Below are 26,283 nucleotides of genomic sequence, written 5' to 3' on the forward strand. Positions count from 1 at the left end.
AGTCTGGGATTATAGGTGTGTGCCACTGTGCCCAGCAGGAAGTCTATCTAATGATGGCATTTCCACTAGCTTTTATTGATTTTTCGATTATTTCCTTTCATTTATGAACCCATTAACAGAATCAAATTCCAAAAGGAAAACAAGAGAAAGTTTAATTTCATCTAGAGAACAAGCCCTTGTTCTTTACTAACCTTTCCTTCACTACAGGCATTTTTAAGAGACATACCCAAAAGATGTAAATGACTATTTATGTAAGAAAAGATATTTGAAAGTAATTAATACTGTTCTTAGAAATTCAGGAATTTCTTCAGTATTCTCTAATATGTATTTAATTCTGCCCCCTTACTATCAAAATAATTTTAATTTTAAAGATGCTCAGTTGATTTTGGAATGGCAATTTTTTTAATCTTAATTTTTAACATACATATTATAAATTTCCTATTTAGAATATCTTCAAAGTACATTTTTTCTATTATTCTCTGTAAGCTTAGAGCAAGAACATCTAATTTTCCATTTCTAGTTCAATTAGACAAAGGGTAGAGACTAGTTTATTGTTTATTTTACTTGTAGATGGACATAATACCTTTATTTTATTTATTTATTTTTATGTGGTACTAAGGATAGAACCCAGTGCCTCACACGTTCTGGGCAAGCACTCTACCCCTGAGCTACAACCTCAGCCCACGAGACTAATATCTTTAAGGATGTAAACATATGGTTTAAAAAATCAATTCTAATATTAAGTGACATATTTCTTTATACAACTTCAACAACTCAACTGAATAAACATCTACTAAATACTTATACAGAAAACATCATATACTTTATGGGGTCCAAAAATGTCTTTGAGAAGTTTACCACATGGTTATTGTTTTTCAAAGTGTACTCCAAAGAATAACTTACCAGTATCCCCAGAGATGGTTAAAAAAAAAAAAAAAAAGTAGGTTTCTGGGTTCTACATAGGATTTACTAAATCAGAACCTTTGTGGGTGGACTGGAAGCCTACATTTTCAACAAGTATCCTAGATAATTATGATGGACACTGATATATGACAAAAACTGTGTGAGAATATATGTTAGGCGGGAGAAATGTCTATGGTGCAGGAGAAAAACTGGCTGATAAGAGCATGGGTTAAGTGAAAACCAAGGATGGATTTGGCAGGACTATGTGGTGAGGCAGGCAAGAGACCTGGCTCTTAAAACCAAATAGGGTTGAGAGCTGGTGTGCTGGCAAGTAGAATTGAGAGTCCACTTTGATTCTGCAAAAGTAAAGTGAATTAAGAGGTTAGCTGCACTCTACAACAGAAAAAGGTCTTTGCTTGCCCGGTGAGCGGGTGTTAGTGAAAGCCAAAGAGAGATCAGTTTGAGCCTTACCTGAGGCTACAAAATCAATTTCTCTTTAAGGGCATAGGAAAAAGTATCTTACCTCTTAATTTCACGGAATATGATTTAAATCATGTTAAAGACCTATAAAGATCCAAAGAAAGTAAAGTAACCTGTGTTTTTTATTTAAAAAAACACCCGCTCGGCATGGAAATAAAATCATCCAAAAGAAATAGTTTGTACTTTTTCTGGTTGCTTTTCAAACACAAAAGTGCTCCAAAATTATTAACTAAAACTAGCATAAAAGGAAACAACTAATAAAATATGTGCAAGTACAACAGGGTAATAACCTTTTGAAAAATGATGGTTTCTGTGATATTCACAAAACCAAAGTCTAGATAATTCTTAAGTTGTGGTTGGGTTTAAAGCATATACCTTGGTCTTTACATGCCAAATTTTGGAAGCAAAATGAAGGCAATGGTTTGTGCTTTCATCAAAAAATAATTCTGGGAGCTGGGGTTGTGGCTCAGTGGTAGAGTGCTTGCCTGGTGTGTGTAAGGCCCTCGGTTCTAACCTCAGTATGTAAATAAATAAATAAATAAATAAATAAATAAATAAATAAATAAATATCCATCGACACCTAAAAAATTATTAAAAGAAAAAAATTTCTGGGTATCCATTGCAAAGATGCTCAAACCCTCCTTTAGGTGCTGTGCTAGTCAGTTTTTCCTTACTGTGACCAAAATACCTAGCACAAATAAGAAAGATTTATTTTGGCTCATGGTTTCAGAGGTTTAGGGCCACAGTCAGCTGGCTCCATTGCCTGAGGTGAAGCAAAACATCATGGCAGAAGGGCATGGCAGAGGAAATCTGTCAGCTCATGGCAATGAGGAAGGAGGCGGACGGGGGGGGGGGGGGGGGGGGGGGGGGGAGGGGGGGAGAGGGGGAGAGAGAGAGAGAGAGAGAGAGAGAGAGAGAGAGAGAGAGAGAGAGAGAGAGAGAGAGAGAGAGAGAGAGAGCGCGCGCGCGCGCATGTGAGGTGAGGAAGGGGCCAGGGATAAGATATAGTCCCAAAGGCATGGCCCCAGTGATCTATTTCCTCCAACCATGCCCTACCAGCCTATAGTTTTGGATTACATTCCAGTAGTCCCTTCAGTGATCAATGATATATCCATAGAAGAGTCAGATCCCTAATGATCCAATCATTTACCAAAAGCCCCCCTTCTGGACATTGCTATATCAGGGACCAAGTTTTTAACACATGAGCTTCAGGGGGACATTCCAGATCCAAACCCTAATAGGGAAACTCTGTGTCTTATATTTTAAATACATTATCTACTACACTCTTTATCACATATTCATCTCCCCTCCTAGAATGTGAGTTCCATGAAGGTTAGTCTTTTAGATGTCTACTACCTTTAAACTTGGAACTATGCTGACACATAGAAGGGGCTCAATGAATAATAACTGAATAAATGAATAATACAGACCTGACTAATCTTGAGGTTTTTTTGTTTCTTTCTTTGTTTTTTGGCACCAGGGATTGAACCCAATGGTGCTTAACTACTGAGTCACATCCCCAGCACTTTTTATTTTTATTTTGAGACAGGGTCTTGCTAAGCTGCTGAGGCTGGCTTTGAACTTGCAATCCTCCTGCCTCAGTTTTCTGAGGTGCTGGATTACAGGCGTGCACCACTGGGCCTGGCAAAGACTTGATTAACTTGATTCACTGATACTTAAGGACAAGTTCATATATCAAAAAGTTTGCCCTCTGAGGTGGTTACTTTTTTCAAAGCAATTTCTTAATTATACTGGGGCCTTGTTAAAATCTTTCTTATTTTGCATATAGAGAACTGAAGTCTTCAATTGGTTAAATGATATAAAATCATAAACAATCAATTACAAAATCCTTTAGAGGAGATATCAACACACTACAGCTAATAGAAAACCCAGACCATTGTGTTTTCATCTGTGTTGTTTTACTGGAACAGTTATGCCCATTCATTTACATAGTTCATAGCTGCTTATGCACTATAATGGCAGAGTTGATGAACTGTGACCATATGGCCCACAAAGCTAAAAATATTCACTATCTGGCAATTTACATAAAAAAGTTATCTACATTTTGCTTTAGAATATTAAAACAGCATCAAGAGTTAGCATACAGGCAACACATTTAAATGAATTAGTATGATACTTATTAAAAATTAAGATTTAAAAGCTACTATGGGAAAATCACTGACACAGCAGAGTAGGAAAGAGAGATGAAGGTGTGTAAGGTAGTCACTATCTTCAAAAGGGAGTTTATCATAATCATATGGATTAAGTTTTATTGTGGTAAATATGTAATAGGATTGTAGGAACCTACAGGAAGAATATAACATCTTTTGAGGTGCAAAGCATAAGAAAATTATATCCAGCTTGGAGGAAGTGAATGTGTTCATTACAGACACTGGTAAACAATAGTCTAGCTAGAAAAATGGAGAAGAGAGGACACATAAAAGATAGTAAGGAAGTCAAATAAGTATGGAAGAATAGGAAGAGAGAAGCCAAGAAGTCAAAGATGCTTCTGGCTTACTAGAAAAAAGACCATGCCAGTAATAGGAATAAGTACCATTATTTGTTGATTGTTTAGTTAATGCCAGGAACACAGTCAAACCATTTAATACAATATACACACACTAGGCAGAAATAGGGTACAATGAGATCTAGATATACTGAACTTAAGACAATGAAATATGTAAGTGAAGATAGCTGTACATCAGGATTTGGTACTTGGGGAAAAGGCTAAAAATACATTTAATCTGGGAGTCATCTGTACAGTAATAACAGTTGATAACATCTTGAGCTCCTAAAATTTCATATTCTTCCAATATACAATTTATGTTTTTAAAAAAAAAAGGTATAATTTACATGACCTACTCCCTTGTGGTCAGTGGTGACTAGCCTGTTGGGAATATAGCTAACATTGAACTTAGAATGTGTTACAGAAGTATAAGAAATTATTTGGTTGAAAGAAGCTGCTATTAAAAAATAGTGTGATATATTTATCTGCCCACCATGTGGAACTTTTTATTTTAAACAGATTTCTTCCTTTCACTAAAGAAGTAATCTCCAGGATTTACAAAACAAAACAACTACCTCTTGTGTTCATTAAGTCATTTCAATAAATGTATCTCTAACTACAACTCAAAATACTTGAGGCCCTGGGTTTAATCCCTAGCACTGGGGGGAAAAAATGCAGTATAATTAAAATAATGCAGTATCATTCCTGTTTCAATTCCAGTTTTCAGATGGGAAGATAGAAGTTAATAACTTTCTAAGGTATTTATTAAATTTAAAACACTATCTTGACTTTGTAGAAAATCTTTGATGTAAGTGTCTGGATAAAATAAAGAAGTTATTTTGGAATATCTCATAATTTGGATTAGGTTTAAGAAGCAATGACTTAATTGCTTTTGTATTTATATTTATTACTTAATAAACTGAATATTTATAATGGTAAGACTTTCATTCTACAAAATCTAATATGGAATTTGTAAAAGTAAAAGAAGGCAGTCTACTTCTCCATACATTATATAGTCTGGAAGGATAATATTACTATTTCTTATTGGAATATCATTTTACTCTAAAGGGATCCTAATAAGGATTAGTAAAGAAGGTAATTTTTCTTTGAAAATAATGTTCCAGCAATGCTGCATCTACTTGAAATTCAACACAACTTAAATCTCTGCAGGTGTTACTTTCATCTCACTGTAAACAGCATCCATTCTAGAAGCTTCAGTCACCACCCTTGCTTGCTATTCACTTCTTCCTACAGCAAACTAGTCACCAAGATCTAATCAATTTTTCTGCTTAACTTTTACAGTTGCCTACTGCCAATGAGATGAGATCCAAATTAGCAGTTAGTGTTGGGTCCTGAACTAACTCATCATCTTCACTTAAAAAAAACAAAAAGTTTTAAAATCCTGCTCTGCACACCTGTATAGACTCCAACCTCCTTACATCACTTATTTGACTTTTTTTTACATGCTCTTACATATCCTGGATGTCTTCTATACCCTTGCCATGGACTATTCACCTTTAGTAAGGCTCAAACATATCCACTATAATGCCTTCTCTAGTGATGCAAGTTGGTATACTCCTTGTAAGCCTGTTAACACGTAACACAAGCCTATGAGAGCATATGTATGTGTATCTGATTTCCCTGCTAAACAGAACTGTATCTTACTTATTCTTACATAAACTACAATTTTCTTTTACGTGTCTCGAAGACTGAATGTGCTTAACAAAACCAGAATCAGATGTTATCTGAATGCACCTTCCTTTAATGATATAACAGCAATTATGTATGCAATCAGATTATAAATGCTCATCTTAACCTACCAAAGTATTATGTTGAGAACACTGGTTTAAAAATCTTTATATTTTTAAAATATAGCAGGATGCAGTGACACATGCCTGTAATTCCAGTGATTCTAAAGGATAAGGCAGGAGGATTACAATTAGAAGTCGGACTCAGTGACTTAGCCAGACCCCACCTTCAAACAAAAAATAAAAAGAGCTGTGTATGTGTGGTTCAACAATAGAGCTCTCCTAGGTTCAATCACCAGTATTACAGGGTGCAGTGGCGCACACCTATAATCCCAGTAGCTCAGGAGGCTGAGGCAAGAGGATGGCAAGTTCAAAGCCAGACTAAGCAACTTCTCAATGCCCTAAGCAACTTAGTGAGACTCTATCTCAAAATAAAAAGTAAAAAAGGGGCTGGGGATGTGGCTCAGTGGCTAAGGGTCCCTGGGTTCAATCCCTAGTATCAAGAGGAAAAAAAAACAAAAAAACGAAACAAAACACCAGTACTAGGGGGGAAAAATCTGATTAAAAAAAAATTCTATGTCTAAATATATGTCTGTAATCTAATTTCATTATTCATGATTAGAAAATAGGCATAAAAATTGAGAGGTTCTTTAGAATTTAGGATAATTATCTCTTGAGAATGACTTAATAATCAGAAGTGTACAGATGTACCCCACTCAAATTTAGGTTCACCTTCAGGATAAAAGCTACTGCAACTGGAACTTTTCACATTATTATTGGCTTGAAGCAATGCCATCACTACTCAAAGTTAAACAGCAGGGCAATTTAAAATTTCAAAATTCCTGGCCCCAGGTCATAACCTTTTCCTCCCTTTCTCTCCTTTGGTGGTATTTCCATATATCATTTAGTCCAAGTAAATATTCAAATGGGGAAATCTGGAGGACAGGCTTTCTACACAGATAACATAGAGTCAAAGTTCTTTTCACGTTACTTCAGTCTGGCTCAAGTACAGCATCGAGGTATTTTAGGTATTCTTTACACTGAATACTATTCATCTTTTATTTTATTGATCTAGCATTCTCTCTCCTTTAGGAATTAAAAGGATATCTGAAGGTCCAATGTGATTCTCTTCTGGACCCTAAAGAAGTTAAGGTTATAAAATTAGAGTAAAGGACCTTACAGGAAAATTAAGCATAGAGAGAAATTAAATGCCCACAATGAAGTCATCTAACCTTTATTTTGGTGAACTTCTTTGACATTTTTTGGGTTTAGAACTGCCCCATTTTGGATCTTTGTTAAAATAAGTCTTACCAGTTTGAGTGGTATCTTTCTGAGTTCTGGTCTCTGGGCAGTTTGATTTCTTTCTTTCTATGCAATAACTGCACAAAGCTGTTTTAATTACTGCACTTTTTATCATGTCATCTAATAGGCATTTCTGGCACTCTCTAGAAAACCTTGGTCTGCCAGGACAAGTGGAAATTTCCATCCTCATTGTCTCTTCAGAGATGTATAGTATAAATTTTTTTTTTGCACCAGAGATTGAACTCAGGGGTACTTAACCACTGAGCCACATCCCAGTCCTTTTTTATATTTTTTATGTAGAGACAGAGTCTTGCTAAGCTGTTGAAGCTGGCTTTGAACTTGTGATCATCCTGCCTCAGTCTCCCAAGCTACTGGGTACAGTATACATTTTTAAGTTAAAAATAAATACTAACTGGGTCCAAGCAGTTATTCTGACCTGTATTCTAACCTCAGTATCCTAAGTATACCTTTTATCACACAAATTTTGAATTCCTTCAGTTTTGGAGGAAGAGGATATTTTGTCAGAGTCAAGTCTGACTGGCTTAGTGAGCTCACACATTTCTTCATTAGCTATACATAGTTCAATCCGCCTTGACTTACATGGACATATAACGAACCCTCCTTTTCAGTGAAAGGAAGAAATAAAATGAAAACAACCAGCAAATGAAAATAACCAATGAACCAACAAAACCAAAAGAAAAAAAAAATAAAACCTTTGGTTCTTAGGAATTATGTAAAAATGATATAAATTGCTTTCCTCAGCTTTGGTAAAGAAGTTGAAATATCTAAGAGAACAGGTAAATAAGGTGACTGGGGTCAAATGGACACCAAAACTGACCAAAATAGAGGTTATTTGTTACTATAAGAGTAATCTGGTATTTCAAATACATGCCTATTAATTTAAAAAAGAAATAATTATCCCATTCATGTAGTCATTAAATTAATACCTGATGACTACAATTTGCAATTAAGAACAGATAAACACAATCAAAGGAAACAATGAGGCATTCAGTTTTATTTTCCCTACTGCTCTTATGAGTAAAAATTTCCTTAAATTGTTCTATTTTCTTAAAATAAAACTAAAGAATAAACCTCTGTAATAAAAAGACCAATTACATGCATGAAAAATAAAAGAATAAAATTTCCTCATCCAACAGGGACAGTACTTTTACTGTCTTCCTTCCACATTCCTTCTGAACCATTTATGTTACTCCCATACTGGCAGTCTATGATAAGGATAAGTATTCAGAGTGGTATAGCAGTGTTCAAAATGACTGGACAGAGACTGTCACCAGGTTGTAGGAGAAGACTGGAGGAGTATATATTAGTTTTATGGTTTGGAGAAAATGAAAGAACTAACTAAAAAGCTATTTTATTTTTCATACTCTCAGAGGTGTTCTCTTAGTAGCTTTATGAGACTAAAGCCATAGTATACCTATCAAATGCACACCATGGTATAAAACACGAATAACACTTAAATGAATTAATTAGATAAAATATAGTGCATGTTAAGAAGGAACTGAACTTAGAAAACAGAAAATAAAAGAAGAGAGAATAGAATTATTCAAAGATTAACCAAAAGTCAATTTAAAGGGACGGAGGCAAATCTGGTTTAAAAATCAATTATATGGAATTCCTTTTATGATTTTACTAAAAACTTAAATAATGTTACCCTTTATATCAGCATTTCTTATTCATTACCTAAGTGTTTGAGTCCCAATTTAAGAACTAATGACTTTGGTTAACATGGATGTTTTAATTCTGGATAACTATCTTTGCAGAAACTTTCTTTCTTTCATTTGGGACACCACATGAGAAGGAAGGGAGCACAAACTCCATGTAAATATACTGAATTGAGAGGCCTAGGGAAAGAACTCTATGATAGATAACTTGAATTTTTTTATTACAGAACCATGATGAATGATATAAAGTTGGGAGCATCTGAGCTATTTTGGTAAGAAAAGTGGTCAGATTTGGTTTTTAAGATTCTTTGTTAGCAAGAAAAGTTTTTTTTTTACTATTTCATTTTATTAATCACTAAAATTTTCTTAATAGTACTTCCTTCCTGAAAAACATACTTTCCTAAGTCCTTTGGTTATAATTTGAAGTATTATAATTTAGGAAAATTGCTGGGTTTTTTTTTTTAGAGATGGGGTCTCACTAAATTGCCTAAGCTGAGTCTTGAATTTATGATCTTCCTTATAAAATCTTCTAATATGTGCAGATCTTTTGTAAGAATACATTTATCAGAACACTACTAGAAATACCAGTATTCATAGTAATACTAGTAACAATAAAAATATGCATTTATCATGTTACAGTTATTTCAATTTTAGAGGAGAAGAAACTAAGGCAAGTGATGCTGTGTAATTAATTCAAGTTAAACATAATTAGAAAAAGGAGGAGCTGGGATCCAAATCCAGTGGTGCTTTCATAGCTTGAATTCTTAAACTCTAAACTAAATTAGCAAATCATATCACAGAAGAAACCGATCAGACTTAATTTCAATCAGATCTAGTACTTTTGTTAATTAAACAATGGGAAAGCTTGGCACAGTGGTGCATGCCTATAATCTCAGCAAGCCTCAGAAAAAGCTAGGTGCTAAGCAAATCAGTGAGACCCTGTCTCTAAATAAAATACAAAACAGGGCTGGGGATGTGGCTCAGTGGTCCAAGTGCCCCTCAGTTCAGTTCTCAGTATCAACCCCCGCAAAACAAACAAACAAAAAACAATGGGAAACACAAAAAGATCAGTGTTTTGCAATTCAATATGTCAACATATAATTGGCATTTAGGTAAATTTTGTGGAGACTCTCAGAGATTATTTATACTAGTCCAATTAATCATCCCATTAATAAGGAATAAAATCCAATGATATTTTTACTTTCTCAACTCGTAGTTTGCTAGAACCCTGCCTTTTTCACGTTTCTCTGCAGTGTTCTTCCAACTACAATATATGCAGTGGTCAGTTGTATATATATGTTTTCTTATTTCTAAAGATATAAACTTGAACACTGGAACTCATCAGTCATATAGAACACTTCTTGAAATAAGATGGGATTTAGAAATCTTTTAGTTGTAACTGGTATTTCAAAATATTTTAACTAGGTTGATTTTTCCACCAAATTTACACTGTAAATAGTGTAATTATTTAGGAATCTTAATCTGAAAGTTATTATTATTATTTGGTACTAGAAATTACCACTTATCATGGAGCTACATTCCCAGTCCTTTTTATTTATTTATTTATTTATTTTAAATTTTGAGATAAGGTCTCGCTAAATTGCTGACGCTGGCTTCTAACTTATGATCCTGTGGCCTCATCCTATCCCAGTGGCTGGGATTACAGGTATGTGCACATGTCCAGCTGAAAATTATTTTTACAAGTCTAGAATGACAGCCAGATAATTCTATAACTAGCTACATAAGGTAATCAAGTCAATTAATTATACACGGAATTAGAAAATATTTAAAGAAATGGGGGTACAATTTTACCTTACTAAGTTTTGCTGCGTATGTTCAACCTTCATTAAAATTTGGACCCCAGTCTGAGAGCGAATGTAGGCTTTCAGCCTGAAATAAAAACATCATATGAAGGAGGCAAAATTAATTTTTAGTACTTTTCAAGATAGTTTTTATAAAGACTAAGCGTTTATGAATAGCTAATAATATTTAAAATTCATCAATCTAAGCACAGAAAAATGTAAAGATGTTTTCTAACCAAGGATCTGAAAAATAATTACTTTTTTTCTCTTTGTTCAATTAAACACCTTAAATTTAAACATACCTGCTTCAACAAACGTGTAAAAATAATAACAGCTACTTTACACATAGTTTTTCTAATATGTATCCAACTTAGTGACAGGTATTTCATCTTATTGACAAGTAAATGACTATTGATAACAACTAAGATTATCAATTATAAAGAAAGAACTCAACTATCAGTACTGCTTGAAATGTGACAAGAGTTTGGATCATTCTGGACAACACCTTTTATCAAAAGCAGAAAAATGAGGTTTAACTAGAAATGGATCAGATCAGACATTTTAGAATCTACAGTCTAAATTTTGAACACCAAATTACTCTAGCACCAATCTAAGCATTCATACTCAAAGCAAGGACCATTTGGTGAAAATAAAGTCAACTGGGTTCCTGCCCAGGAGCACTAATAACTCACACACCAATAATAGTTTCCTTTTTTGAGCATTGTCTATTATATGCTAGGCCCTATACTAGGAACTTTTAATGTGCTATTTCTTTTAGGGTTCATAACAACCCTATCTAGTAGGTATTACCATTCTCATTTCATTGATGGAAAAATGAAAAGCATGGAAGTTAGGTAATTTCATCTGATCGCACAGTTAATAAAGGGCAGAGCCAGCTATTTTAATTTGGATATCCATGACTGAATCTTTCCACTATGTTATGTTAACTACTTTTGTCCATACCATATTTCTGGATAGGAGGCAGAGTGTACCTTATTTAGTTCTATGAAGACTTGGCTGAAGCAGGATTTCCTGTCTTTAATAGTTACTTGGAAAGTCTTAATTTTCAGAGTTTTTGGTTCAACTTGAAAGGCAGTTTAGTTTAAGGGTTAAGAGTACAGATTTTGAATCTGGACTGCCTGGTTTGAAATCCTGAGCTTTCGTGCTTATTTAGTTGTACAAGTTTACTTAACCACTTTAAGGCTTAGTTTCCCAGTATGTTAAAAGGGGCATAATACCACTAGTCTACCACACAAAGATACTGTGAGGATTCAATTAATTAGCATGTTTTTTATTATCTGCTTTGAAGAGTGTCTAGGATATAGTAAGAAATAATGAGTGTTAGCTACTGATGTTATTTATATTGACTGAATCTTAGCAAACACCATGGAAATAGGACCAAAAGTAAATTGCACTAACATATCACATTCCAATATGGCCACAGCTTTCCATAATAAATATGCAACTAAAAAAATACTTCAAAATTTTTAATTACTTCAGACAGTTCTAGGATTTTTTAAACATACCTTTGACGAATTACAGGATCAGATTTTTCAGGATCAGTGTAAGGTTTTAGAATTTCATTAATAGTTTTATCATCTGGTACTCTTCAATAAAGAAAAAAAAACAGCTAGATTATCATTTATAATTTGCTGTTAAAGGTGTTAACTTAGAATTACTAAATGTTGTGGGGTTTTTGTTATTGTTTCAATAACTGAACAAAGACCTTTTACTTTATTCTTAGCAAAATAAAACGTCCTGTCAAGCAAAAATTACATAGGAAAAAAAGGTACAAAAGATCTCTTGGGTACACTAAACAAGGTCTTTAAAAAACATTTGAAAAGTTATTTATAAATCAATTATAAAAATATGAAGCCTCTTTTAACACATGCCTGTGCACAAACATGAAAAAAAGAAGTCAATATGTAATATAATGAAATTTTAGAAATAAAAACTAAACAGAAGAATGGTTTCAGAAGATGCTAATTTCAGTGCAGGTTCAAGTTCATCATTCTAAACCATAAGGTCAGGTTAAAAAGTTGATATTAATTTCCCTGGAATTAAAATATTTTAGGTTTTCCAACTTTCCTATTGTACACTATTTTAAACTTACATGTAAAGCTTTAAAACAAAATTAAGATACTTTTGATATAGTAGCCTTCCTCAACCACTTACACATATCCATTTATACTACTAGCTACATATTCCTATCTGTAAAAGTCCTTAAAATTTGGCATGGAAATTCAAATAGCAAAGTTCCTCACTAAAACACAATTACAAAGAGAGGACATTGTGTATAATGTGGATATATGCTAAATATACTACTTAAACAGCAACTTTAAAACTTTCCTAAACCAAGGAATCAAATTGTAGAATCATTAAAATTTTTAAATAATACTTGAAAATGTTCCTAAAATGAAAAAATAGGACAACAAACTTCATACAAATCAATTCCAATTATGACTACCTATATCTAAAATAATGTATTTTCTGAAGAGTATGCTATAATGTCAATAGTAATAAACTTAGCATAGTAGGATTTTGGGTCATTTTTCATTTCCTATATAACCACTCTGCCTAAGAAACATTTTCAGTCCTTCTGATTCTCCTTGTACTCTATTGATTTTTGTGATAATATTTCTTTTAGAGTTCTTCCACGTTTGTTGGTATTCCTGAAAAATACACTATTTGGTTTTGGGGGTGGTTTTTGATTTCTTCTCATATTGTATGCATTCTTCTTTAACTTGTATTTCTCACTTAACATTTTTTCTAAGGTTCATCCATGTTGATGTGCTAGCCAGAGGTCATTTATTTGCAGTGCTGTTTAGTATTTCATTGTATGACATACCACAACATATTAATTCTGCCAGACATATGTTAAGTTTATTACAATTACAGAGCCTTAAAATAAAAACAAATCAGTTCTTAATAGAAAGTGGTGATACTATACCGTTTTTCTATGTACACAGCTTGACTTTGAGGAAACTGGAGCTTTACATGCCAACAAAACTGTTGTTTTCTAGGAGAGAAAATGATCATGTGAGGATCAAGGTAGATAATAAAAGTTTAAACACAAAGGAAAATTTTTGAATTGAGTAGTAATTCTAAAGTTATTCTGAGAATTTAAACTCTCTTTCCTGTTAAGAATTATTTGGTCTTTTCTAGGATTCAAGAAGCTATACAATTAAGAAAATATATATATATATATATATACTTGGAAGTATTGTTAAGAGAAAAAAAGAAAGTGAAACATTTCTGAATTCCAAGGACTTCACACTCCTGAATTAGAAGGCCTTTCTCATAGTTCAGAGGTTTGGGAGATCAATGTGCTACTATTTGAAGTTTATAAATAAATTTCCTTATGACTAAATACAATGAGCTGATGTCTTTGCCTGACTAGTCTGGAAATTAGGTGAATGAAGTATTGTCCGGTTGAGTCCAGCTGGCTGCAGATATACTTCTCAGGCCTGAGTACATGCATTCAGTAGCAAAACAGTAGACAACAAGCCGGTTGCTAAGCAAAATGCACTCAGAGCTACAGTTTCTATGCTTTTAGAGGTGAAAACATTAGTTTGATATAAGGTCAACAGTAAAAATATACTAAATGCTTGATTTCTAGAAAAATGACTATATATCCCATTTAGCAAATTTAAATTTAGTGACCCAACACCATTCCCTTTTAAGAGAAAGCTAATGCTGAAAACATTACCACTACTGAAATTTATGTCTTCATCACAGGATTTTTACACAATGTTTTCCTGTCTTAGAACAACCTATCGGCAAGTCAATAATTGGCAGCATCTCCTCTAAGCCACTATCAGTGAATTCTTGAAATCTATCTCTTAGAAGCAAAGTCCCAAAATCTAAAAAAAATTTTCTTTTAATGCAAGCTAGTTGTCACCTTACACCAAATATCTATATGATCTAATCAATTTTGTCAGACAACGATACCATAAACCCAAGCAAAATTCCTTCCATTATAGCAAGTTATCACAGATCTGAATATAGCTTTCTTTATAATGTTTTTTTTTTTGCCATTAGCCAGAGAAAAATGTTTGATTATGCTTATACTAATAGTGCCACTTATCATATAAGAAACAACCTTGCTAGAGATTCTTTTTTTTTTTTTTGATAGCACAAAGTCAAAAAACACCCTTTTAATAATCCAAAGGCCAGATGTCTAAAATCTCAGAGGAAAAGAACTTAAAAAACAAAACAAAACAAAACAAAACAAAAAAAACCTCTGTATGCAGATACAACAGTTACTAGGTTTCAATAAATAATCTTCTAAAACAAAACACTTGACAATGTTCCTTATCTGTAAAACAGACATACAGCCTAGTATTACTATGAACATATAGTAGCCCAGAACTACTATATTTCTTTTTTTTTAAATATTTTTATTAGTTGTTGATGAACCTTTATTTATTTATTTGTATGTGGTGCTGAGAATCGAACCCAGAGCCTCATACATGCTAGGCAAGCACTCTACCACTGAGCTACAACCCCAGCCCTATATTTCTTTCTTTATAGGAAATAAACTGATTTTGTTACTCTTAATGATTAATATGGTTTCTTTCTAAATACACTTATTTTTACATATTAATTTATACAAGGGGAAAAAGGAGTACCAACTTGTTATCTTGTAGAATTGTAAATTACATTCAATCACCCCAATCATTGCTTGAGTAACAGCAAGAACCATTTACCTTTCTTAACATTCAGACAACCCTGAATGCTTTCAGAAAGTACTTAACATTCCAAATACAAGAAGAAAAAGAGCCCTTGGAAATAATTTTATTTGCTTTAGTTAACTAGTTATAATTCACTGCTATTTTATTATATATATATTTTGTTAAATTATGACAACTACAAAAATCTTTTTATATTGCCCTCAGTTCACAGATGAACACATTTCAAAAGAAAAGTATGTTTACTTTTAAAATGTAAGTTGCAATATTTTAAGAAGAAAAAGAGAATATAAAGAACATTAACCATACCCAAATTTAATACTTACAAATCACCATATTTTTGAGATTTTTTTTTTCTCCAAAGAAATAACATACATTTTTTTTCTTCTAAGATCGCTGATTTTTTAAGTTAATACAAGGCAGGCAAAAAGAAGTTGAAGGGTGTTACATGAAGAATTGCCAAATAGACAGGCACATTGGCGTATGCCTGTAATCTCAGCAATCTGGGAGGGTGAGGCAGGAGAATCGAGAGTTCAAAGCCAGCCTCAGCAACTTAGCAAGGCACTTAGCAACTCAGGGAGACCCTGTCTCTAAATACATTGCAAAAAAAGAAGGCTGGAGTTGTGGCTCAGTGGTAGAGCACTTGCCTGGCATGTATGAGGCCCTGGGTTTGATACTCAGCACCACATATAAAAGATCCATTGACAACTAAAAAAATATTTTAAAAAAATACAAAAAAGGGCTGGGGATGTGACCCAGTAGTTAAGCGCCGCTGGGTTCAATCCCTGATACAAAAACTAAAAACAAACAAAAGAAGAATTGCCGAAATGGGTAAGTTAATTTTCTCTAAAGTAATTTTCAATTCTTTTTAGTGTTCCTGAAATTCATTTAAGTCCTCATAGGCAATCAAATTTCTTCCTGTGACTTAAAGAATTGTTTGTTACCCATTTTTCATAACTATATATTGTGATATATGTCCCATTTTCAAAATACATATACCAAAATTCCAGTAATGTTACCTGGATTATTTTTTAAAGATAGATTCCAAGAAATATAATCATTAGGATAGCTCAAGAGTTCTTCTTGTTATGGAGGGACTTTCCTGTGCATTATAGGATGTTAAGCAGCATCCCAGGCCTCCATCCATCAGTTGCTACCAAGAATATCCCATTCTCAGCTCTGACAACTAAAAATGCTCCAGACATTGCAAATGTCCTCATGCATACAAAATCACTGTTTAAGACCCATTGGGATAGAGGTTTGAATATTTATTATTACTTCAAATGCATTACTATTACTTCTAACAATACTGTTCCCTGAGTTCAACAAAATGTCTTCAATCACAACAATTTCACTGTGCCCTGTGCATATTAACTTTCTTAAGAATGGAAATACAGTGCTTTGAATATTCTAGGAAACTCAGATAGTCCAAGGCATATGTTTAGAGTTTGATAATGGGCTGGTGATGTCATGGTAGCAATTATTAAACCCAATGTTCCCTTTGGACAACTGAAAAGTAACAGAAACAACGACTTTTTCTCTGAGTTCCATGAAACCAAAGTAACTATTCACGCACAGCAAAGCTTCGTCTGCTTTTCCCCCAAATATCAATACAAATACATACATATATGCCTCCTAATGAGAGCAGTATTGCCCCACTGGGGTAATATATTAATATGGTCACAGGGGAAAATATCCAAATGTCACAGGGGAAAATATCCAAAAAGGCTCCTTAGAAAACAATAATGCAGAAAAAAATTGAGAAATAGATGACATATAATAAATGAGGGAAATAAATATTATTTTACACATATTTTCACTGATTTATACAAGGTACTTATTTATTAATTCTTACTTGTTAGAAACTGTTAAGGATCATTCTTCTATTTATTAGAAACTCAGAAACTCTTAAGGTTCATTCTTTCCCACAGGTTCAAGAAAATAGTATGTGGATGAAAACACACTTTGGGGGTAGGGGTTCTAGGCCTATATACTCAATTATCCTTCTGACTTCATGACTCAAAATTGTCATTTTGAATATCCGAAACACTACCAGAATCCCACAGAAAAAGATGCAAATCCAGTCATCAAACCCTTTTAATAGGACTGCCATCATGTTTGAACTCATTAAAAAGATATTTTTACCTATCGGACTTGCAGAGATAGTTTTAAAAATTAGAAATACTAAGGAAGTGTGGTAAAATGGACACTCTCCATTGCTGAAAGAAGTATAAACTAACATACACTTCTGGCAATTCAATTTCATAAAAGATATAAAAAAATGAGAATTTACAAAGTATATATTTTTGCCTCAATAGTTCCCCCTCCCCCCAGAAATTTACTGCAAGGAAATATTTGGGCAAGTAATAAGATGCACAAAATGTCCACTGTGCTACATTTTATAACAGGAAAAACTTAGAAACAACCTAAATGTACACCATCAGAAAGTTAGTTAAATAAATTCATTATGTAGGTCTACATAATGAATGTTAAGCAGTCATACAAGTGGGAGAACTATATGCACTGACAGAAATATGTGTATGTTTATTGATAGTATTTATATTTAAACTACATATTTATATATCACGTACTTATAAGTATGAAAGTACACCCCAAAGTTTTAACTATGCTATTTCTTGACATTTTAAAAGGACTTAATTCTTTGAATATGTCTGTAGTAAAAAAATCTTTCACATAATGATTTGCTATTTTTTAATAAATCAGTAAAGTCAAAGATGTTTTCATGAGGAAGCACAAGATAAGTGATAGAAAGAACAGGAATAATTTTAATCTTTTCCTCTAAATTTAAATGCATTTCCTTATTAGAATTATTCATTTAAGATGTCTCCTTTTTAATCTGGGAAATTACTACCCAATGAGAACTGGGGTTACATATCTAATTATTTTGATGGCCTAAAAAAACTTTCTAAGAAATACACCGCAATTAAGAGTTACATGAAGAAGCTGTATTTTAAGAACTAAGATTTCTAATACAAAGTTTAAAGAAGCATGAATATTCCTGACTATATCCATATAGGTAGACATCTTTTTAGGACAGCAAGTCAACAACAATCTTGGGTACTGCATTTTCCCATCCATTTCACAATTCATATGAAAACATCCTGTTTTCTTGATGTACACTAAAAGAATGCTCAACATACTAAAATGCCTGGAAGTAACATAGAGAAGTTAAGTGGACATAGTGTTTGAATTTCTAAAAATTTATTACTTAATATGATCTTGAGCAAGAAACTTGATTTCTCGGTCTTGTCACAATAACATGGGTATAACAAGACTGTATTACAAGAATGAATGAGTAAATATGTCTAGAGTTTACAATACAACACTCGAAATGTTATTGTTATCATTGTAATTTTACATTCAATTCTATGTCCTGAATTAAGAAGCTTAGAACAGAAATATCAGTTTCTGTAACTTATTTTGCCATGAGTCCATAAGCAAACTGTACTTACAATGAATTCAGTTTAGTGGCTGGAGAAGAAATTACACATGTACATTAATGCCATATTGTAAAGGGCTCTCAATGCTCTGTAAGTAATGTGGATTTTATCCTATAGTTAATGCAACACAAAGGTTTTAAAGAGTGAAATTAAGGATTTAGAGGGAAATCCATCATTCTATTATTTAATTCTAATAAAAGTGTGTTTCATGGTATATTTGGGACATTAACCTTTCAGTCTTTGTACTTAAGACTTGAGAATCACATCGACATATCATGTCAGCTCGAATATGCCTGTTCAAGTTTTGCACTTCTTATTCTAAAACACAAGTGACTCCATGCTGGTGTGAATGTGCCTTCCATAAGTTTATGAGTTGGAAACTTGGTCCCAATGTAGCAGTACTAAGAGGTTGGATCTTTGGGAGGGTATTGAGCAGTGAGTGCTTTGCCCTCATGAATGCATTAACCCATGAATGGATTAATGGATTATTGTGGAAGTGACTTTGTTGTAAAAAGGACTTCTGTCTTGACTACCTTGCTTTGTCTTATCATGTGCTATCCTCCACCATGTTACATTGCAGATGGAAGTTCACAGCAGTTGTGAGCACCATGCTCTTCCCAGCCTCCAGAATCATGAAAATGGATCTCTATTCTTTGTGAATTACATGTTCTCAGGTATTTTGTTACAGCAAGAAAATAGACCAAGACACTCCATGAGCTAAGTGAAAGCCAGACTTTCCACATGTCTGATTTTCACAATACTACATCACTAATTAAATTATAAACAACCAGAGGTTATAAAACCTACCAGTAGATCCTTTTATCAGACAACACTAGCAAGTAGTAATAGTAATAACAATAGTTTTTTATAAGTGCTTTTTATATGTCAGGCATGGTTCTAAACATACATCTTTAAATCATTTAATCCCTCTAACTCTATGAGGTAAATGTTATTATTTCATTATTCAAAAGAGAATACAAGATAGAAAGAGGAACATCATTAAGATCATTATTCAGCTGGAAAGTGATGCAGCTGGTATTTGAACCCAGAGTATCATAACTTTAGAGTACACATTTTAAGCTACTGTACTAATATGAACTTTCCAGAAATGAAAGCTCAATAATGAAACATATATTTTCTCTACTACTTATTTAAACGCACCACGATTATTTCCTACTTCGAATATTTGCCTCCAGATTTTAAACTCATTTAAAAATATGTAGTGAATATTCTGTTTGCAAAGCAACTATCCTTAACTCCACTACCATTATTTATAATCCATAACTATACTTTGATGAATGGACCTATTCCTATCTTCCATGGGTATATGCCTATTAGCTTAACAACATCAGTATATTTTCCTGAGCACAACAGCTCAGGACTAGGCACATGACCTACACAGTTTAACTGTGGTGAGTTTCTGGTTTCCTATACAGTTCTGCTTGGGGAAAAGCACTCTTTATGGATATTTACTGTAAACCAAATTGTCACTAGTAGTAACCTACTACTAGCCATGAGGATTAAGCAGACACCATGGAAAATCTAATAAAGAATCAGAAATGAAATGGTCCTTGATGATATTAAGAAGTCATTGTGTCTATTAGCCCTAAAGTCTACCCTCCTTCTGGACATTCAGTCATAAGAACCAAACTGCGTCCATCTTTTTTTCTTTCTTTTAACTTTGATTCATTATACACACAAAGGGTACAACTTTTGTTTCTCTGGTTGTACACAAAGTAGAGTCGCAACATTTGCGTAATCATACAGGTACATAGGGTAATGATATTTGTCTCATTCTATTATCTTTCCTACCCCCCACCCCTCATTTTCCTCTATATAATCCATCCTTCCTCCGTTCTTGCCTCACGCCCACCCCCCATTAGGTACCATCATCCACTTATCAGAGAAATCATTCGGCCTTTGGTTTTGGGGGATTGGCTTATCTCACTTAGCATGATGTTCTCCAGCTCCATCCATTTACCTGAAAATGCCATAATTTTATTCTTCTTTTTGGCTGAATAATACTCCATTGTGTATGTATACCACAGTTTCTTTATCCATTCATCTATTGAAGGGCATCTAGGTTGGTTCCACAATCTAGCTATTGTGAATTGAGCTGCTATAAACATTGATGTAGCTGTGTCACTGTAGTATGCCGATTTTAAGTCCTTTGGGTATAGGCCAAGGAGTGGGATAGCTGGGTCAAATGGTGGTTCCATTCCAAGTTTTCTAAGCAGAATCTCCATACTGCTTTCCAGAGTGGCTGCACCAATTTGCAACCCCACCAGCAATGTATGAGTGTACCTTTTCCCCCACATCCTCACCACACCTATTGTTGTTTGTGTTCTTGGTAACAGACATTGTAATTGGGGTGAGATGAAATCTTAGGGTAGTTTTGATGTGCATTTTTCTTATTACTCGAGATGTTAAAGATTTTTTCATATATCTTTTGATTGCTTGTAGATCATCTTCCGTGAAGTGTCTGCTCATTTCCTTAGCCCATTTATTGATTGAGTTATTTGTATTCTTGGTGTGAATTTTTTTGAGTTCTTTATAGGTTCTAAAGATTAGTGCTCTATCTGAAGTGGGTGTGGTAAAGATTTTCTCCCACTCTGTAGGCTCTCTCTTCACATTGTTGATTGTTTCCTTTGCTGAGAAAAAGCTTTTTAGTTTGAATCTGTCCCAATTATTGATTCTTCTTTTTATTTCTTGTGCTTTGGGAGTCATGTTAAGGAAGTAGTCCTAAGCTGACATGATGAAGATTTGGACCTACTTTTTCTTCTGTTAGGTGCAGGGTCTCTGGTCTAATTCCTAGGTCCCTGATCCATTTTGAGTTGAGTTTTGTGCAGGGTAAGACAGAGGGGTTTAGTTTCATTTTGTGCATATGGATTTCCAGTTTTCCTAGTACCATTTGTTGAAGAAGCTATTTTTCCTCCATTGTATGTTTTTGGCACCTTTGTCTAGTATGAGATAACTGTATTTATGTGGGTTTGTCTCTGTGTCTTCTAACAGTTCAAACCAGTTTGAACGGGGCATTCTGTTTGATGCAGCATAAAGCATCTTAACTGATATAAGAGATTCAAGTTTTCTTCTTTCTAGGTTTTGTTTTTCACTTACAAGCAATAGCAAAAGAAGAGACTAAAATTGTCAACTGTTACATTTGGAAGCAGCAAAATAATACCTGATGGAATTTTAAAGCATTTTGTTCCAGTGTCAACTATAAAAATCTTATTTTAATCTAAAGCTGAGAGAAAATCTAGCAAATCTGGGAATATTCCAAAGAAAATTACAAATGTACGAAACATCTACAAAATCCTTCATTTGTAAGCATTTAGCCTTTTAAAACATATTTTGTGATGAAAATTTGAAGTCACTCTCTCAAAAAAAGCAACTATTTTCATAAAAATTATTCACGTTATTAGAATTAATACCATGATAAGTGTTTTTGGAAGCATAAATACAAAGGATCTGTTTAGTTACTTAGTATAGATTAAAATAACTAAAGTTTGGGAGAATAAAAACCACAGTTTTATGTCTCACATCATTATGAAAATACTTTGAAAAGTTCCAGTAACATATTTGCCCTTTTAAAAATTATAATCAGGGCTAGGGATGTAGCTCAGTTGGTAGAGTGCTTGCCTTGCATACACAAGGCCCTGGGTTCAATCCCCAGCACCACAAACAAAACAAAACCCTAAAAATTAGTATCACTACTACATGATAATAGGAAACAAATTAGCTATGTGGTATTGGCTTTAGTAGAGTACTTTAAGAAAATGGACGTAGCAGGTGAAGACTGAAATGAAAAAGAATACTTCGAATAACTGATAAAAACTTCAGCACTTAAAGTGGTTCTCTACTGGTGGTGGGGTGGATGTAGGGGCATTTGGAAATGGGGAGGCAGTTTTAACTGTTCCAAAACTGGGAAACACACAGAATTTTACTGGGCATGGACCAGGAATGCTAGCCTTCCTGTAATGCATAAGTCAGCACAACAACAACAAAAAAGTCCATTTCAAAATGCCTATGGAACTCCTATTAAAACGTAATAGCATGTAGGAAGGAGAACAGATAAACACATACCAAAAATAAATACCAGTCCTAAATATTGGCATCTGTTTCATATTAACTGGAAAAAATATGTACTATAGGAACTTAGGCAAAGGAAACATAATGGAGAAGATGAACTATCATGTGTACTTTCACAGATGTCTAGGAAATGTGCAAGAGGAAAACATTCCACAATTTACAAGAAGGAACAGTATGTATACATTCAGTTGAATATCTAGTGGAAATCAGGTAGGAACAGATTATAAAGATCCATATTTGGACATGGTCACTTGTGGGAACAGGAAGATTTCTGCTCCAAGAATGATTCAAACTAAACTTTCTGGCATGGTTCAATGGGCCTCTCTCCAGCCTTATTCCCTATCACTCATCAATTCTGGCCCTACATTCTAGACACACCAAACTACTTACTATTGTCCTAAATTGCTATTCTTTGCTTTTGCATCTGATTTTATCACCACCAGACCACCTTCACCTCTGCCTGGAAAAAATCTAGACATAGAAACTGTTCCTTGTTCTTCCAAAATATGTTCAAGTCCTATCTTTTCTGGGAAGTCTTTCTTGTCACCTGCTAGCAATGAATAACAATCTTCCTCTGTCAGGGTTGGAGCAGTCTTCTCTGTGCCACTACTGTAACCTAAGTGTACTCTCTCAGATCATTAAATATACAATACTGTAAGAGTTTGCCAACTTGTCTTTCTATTGACTGAATTGAGAATAAGGCCAACAGTCAGTGGTTTTTCAGTTAAAGGTAAACAGCAAGATAATCTGGTGCTTTTTAAAAACACAATGCCCTAAGGCCAACAAATTAGCAATTCTGCTAGTTTCTGCATTGTAAAACTGCCTCAGTTAATTCTGATATGAACTCTAAATTGAAAACTACTACACACAAAACCAGTACTATTACAGTCTCCTCTTACAGCTAAGGCAACAGACAAAGGAAAATAACTTTCCAAGAAAACTCTAAATTAAATTTGGTCATGTTTAACACAAACTAAACATTGAAGAAATGACCTATATTATAATTTCTCTTTTAACAAGAAAATACACAAGAAAACTCACATTATTTTGCTTAATGAGAAATACTTGAAATGGATATTTCCAACTGTCTCAAAGGTAGCAATTTCAAATGGGGGGAAATGAGGAGAGGGTATTCGTTTCTGATCATAGAAAGGGTACATTTGAGAGTTTCAGATGCTGCAAAGGCAGGGGATGAGATGACAAATTTTACCTACTGGCAACTCTGCCTATGACTAATGGTGGTATCTGTTAGCTAATGAGTACTGTGAGCATAGAAGCACTAATATTCTATTGGGTGACTATTATGGCAAAACCATGTTTTAGAAAGATATATCTAGGAGCACTAAATGACTGAAGTGAGGAAACATCAAAGGCAGAGAGAGTACTTAGAGGTCCTAATAGTCCAGAGTGAGACCAGAAGGGCTTGCACAGAATGCAGCTGAAAAAATGCTATAGGTCAAGGAAATGGAAAAGAAAGGGACACATTCTAGAGGCATATAATGAAAGATCAGATTTGGAGACTGGGAAAAACACTTCCCTAATGCGATCAGTTGGGGATTCCATGATGATCAGAAGTATTTGGTTTTCCTTTTCCACAAATGTTAGCTAACTGCTGCTGTGGGAAAGTATACCTTCTGTGATACTATGTCACTGAACTTCCACACCACTATTTGCATGACTGTAGTAAGGCCTGACCTAGGAAATATTAGGTTTCTATTCTTCCACACTGTTTTTCTCAGTCTCTTGTTGGGGCTTTGAAATTCTTCCATCAAACTATATCAAAGCTGTTGCAGCAAAGAAACCACAGAGCTTAACATTTTAGTCACTTAGTAAGTTTGTACTGAGCACCTACTAGGTAATCCTCCAGATCTCACTGCAAAATTCACTTGTCCCTCCATGACCACAACTGCTAACCACATCATTATATTTTCCTTTGCTCTTTTCTAAAGTTAGTTTGCAGCAAAGTACAAACCTATACTACTTATATTTATAAAGATACTGTGTGGAAAAAAGAAATCCTGTGCTTTAAGAAGAGTACCTCCACACAACTGTTTAAGGAAAAAAGTGCTCTGACATTAATAAAGGGGTGGGTGAGTATATCTTTGCAATATAATTAGAATGCTATAATTTCGCTCAAAGAATAAAAAGTAATTTTTTGAATTTATAAGTTTTTTATTTCTTTACAAGAGGGACATCTAGTGGCTAGCTTCTAAAATAGGACTGAAACTCTTAAATATTAATTCACACTGTTGTTTAATAATGGGCATACTTCTATTTTCTTAATCCTCTAAGTAAAAGAGAGATGCATAGAGAGTGCACTAAAAAAACTTGGGTCAAACGAAGTTAAGAACTCAAGTTTTAAGCTAATAGAAGGACTGGGTTGCTTGGAATTGGAGGTTGAGATCATGTGGAGAAACACTAGGGATGGGGGAGAGAAAGGTCAAAAGTTGGGGTCCTGTTTGGGGAACAGGTGGTTAGTGCACACAAAAGAGACCCAAGTCTGAAGCTAAGCTGAAGATACAGGTTGGGCATTATTAACGTAAAATCTAAAATGCTCCTGAAATTCAATCCTTTTTTTGTTTTGTTTTTGGTACCAGAGACTGAACCCCAAGGAACTCAACCACCAGAGCCACATCCCAGCCTGCCCCTTTTATTTTGAGACAGGGTCTAGCTAAGTTGCTGAAGTTGGTTTTGAAATTGGGATCCTCTTGCCTCAGCTTATGGAGCCACTGGGATTATAGGCGTGCGCCACCAGGCCAAGCCTCAAAACTTTTTTGAGTGTTATTTTAGTGCATTTCAGATCTCAGATTTTCAAATTAGGGAAGCACAACAGGTAAAGTCTACACAAATATGCCCAAATCCAAAAAACCAAAACCTGAAACACTTTGGTTCTCAAGCATTTCAGATAAGAATATTCAACCTGTACTAGTGAGGTGGGTTCCCTTAGTTCAATTCATTCCTTCAATTTATAAGTTAAAGTGTATTCCCTCTGCACTTGATCTCTGACCAAAACAGGCAGGAAAATAAAATGAGGAGTTTATGCAACATGAGACATGTTATCCACACACAATTGCCATCTCTGACCCCTTCACCCGATTTCTCTCATATGAATGTGTCCCTTAGAAGTTCACATACTGAAAACTTAACCGCAAAACTAATATGCTGGTGGTGTTTGAAGGTTGGGCCTTTCGAAAGTAATTAGGAATAGATGAGGTTAGGAAGGTGGGGTTCCCATGGTAATAGTGGCTTTATAAAAAGAAAAGAGATCTGCTCTACCATGATTCCTCTGTCTTATTATGTCGTATCTTCTGCCATGTTATGGTCCAAGGCCCTCATGAGAAACTGAGCAGAAGCTGCTGCCATGATCTTGAATTTCCCAGTTCCCAAACCATGAGACAAAAATAAACTTCTTTATTTTAAAAATTATCCAATCTGTGGTATTTTGCTTTAGCAACAGAAAACAGACTAAGACACCTTCCATAAAGGTGTCCTCTTTTTTTTTTTTTCCCCATTTTATTTTGACAAAGAATCTCACTAAACCGGCCAGAATGGTCTTCAATTTGCAATATTCCTGCCTCAGTCTTCCATGTAACTGTATTACAGGTGTACATCACAGCAA

At 34.2% G+C, this 26,283-nt stretch overlaps 1 protein-coding gene across 4 annotated transcripts in view; it reads right to left on the minus strand.

The window, feature by feature from the left end:
• The window catches only part of ZNHIT6 (zinc finger HIT-type containing 6), a 116,381-nt gene that overhangs the window by 72,722 nt on the left and 17,376 nt on the right, over nt 1–26,283 (minus strand). For all 4 annotated transcript variants that reach the window (XR_013763814.1, XM_079139798.1, XM_079139800.1 and 1 more), the window contains exons 6-8: nt 13,374–13,442; nt 11,950–12,030; nt 10,434–10,511 (exon numbers count right to left, since the gene is read on the minus strand). Coding sequence is in view for 3 of the 4 variants with exons in the window: in XM_079139798.1 (XP_078995924.1) it covers nt 10,434–10,511; nt 11,950–12,030; nt 13,374–13,442 (228 nt within the window). In the remaining variant the exon portion in view is untranslated. The remainder of the gene's footprint in view (nt 1–10,433; nt 10,512–11,949; nt 12,031–13,373; nt 13,443–26,283) is intronic.

This window comes from Sciurus vulgaris (assembly GCF_902686455.1).
Source record: "Sciurus vulgaris genome assembly, chromosome: 1".
In the NCBI taxonomy this organism is placed as follows: domain Eukaryota; kingdom Metazoa; phylum Chordata; class Mammalia; order Rodentia; family Sciuridae; genus Sciurus; species Sciurus vulgaris.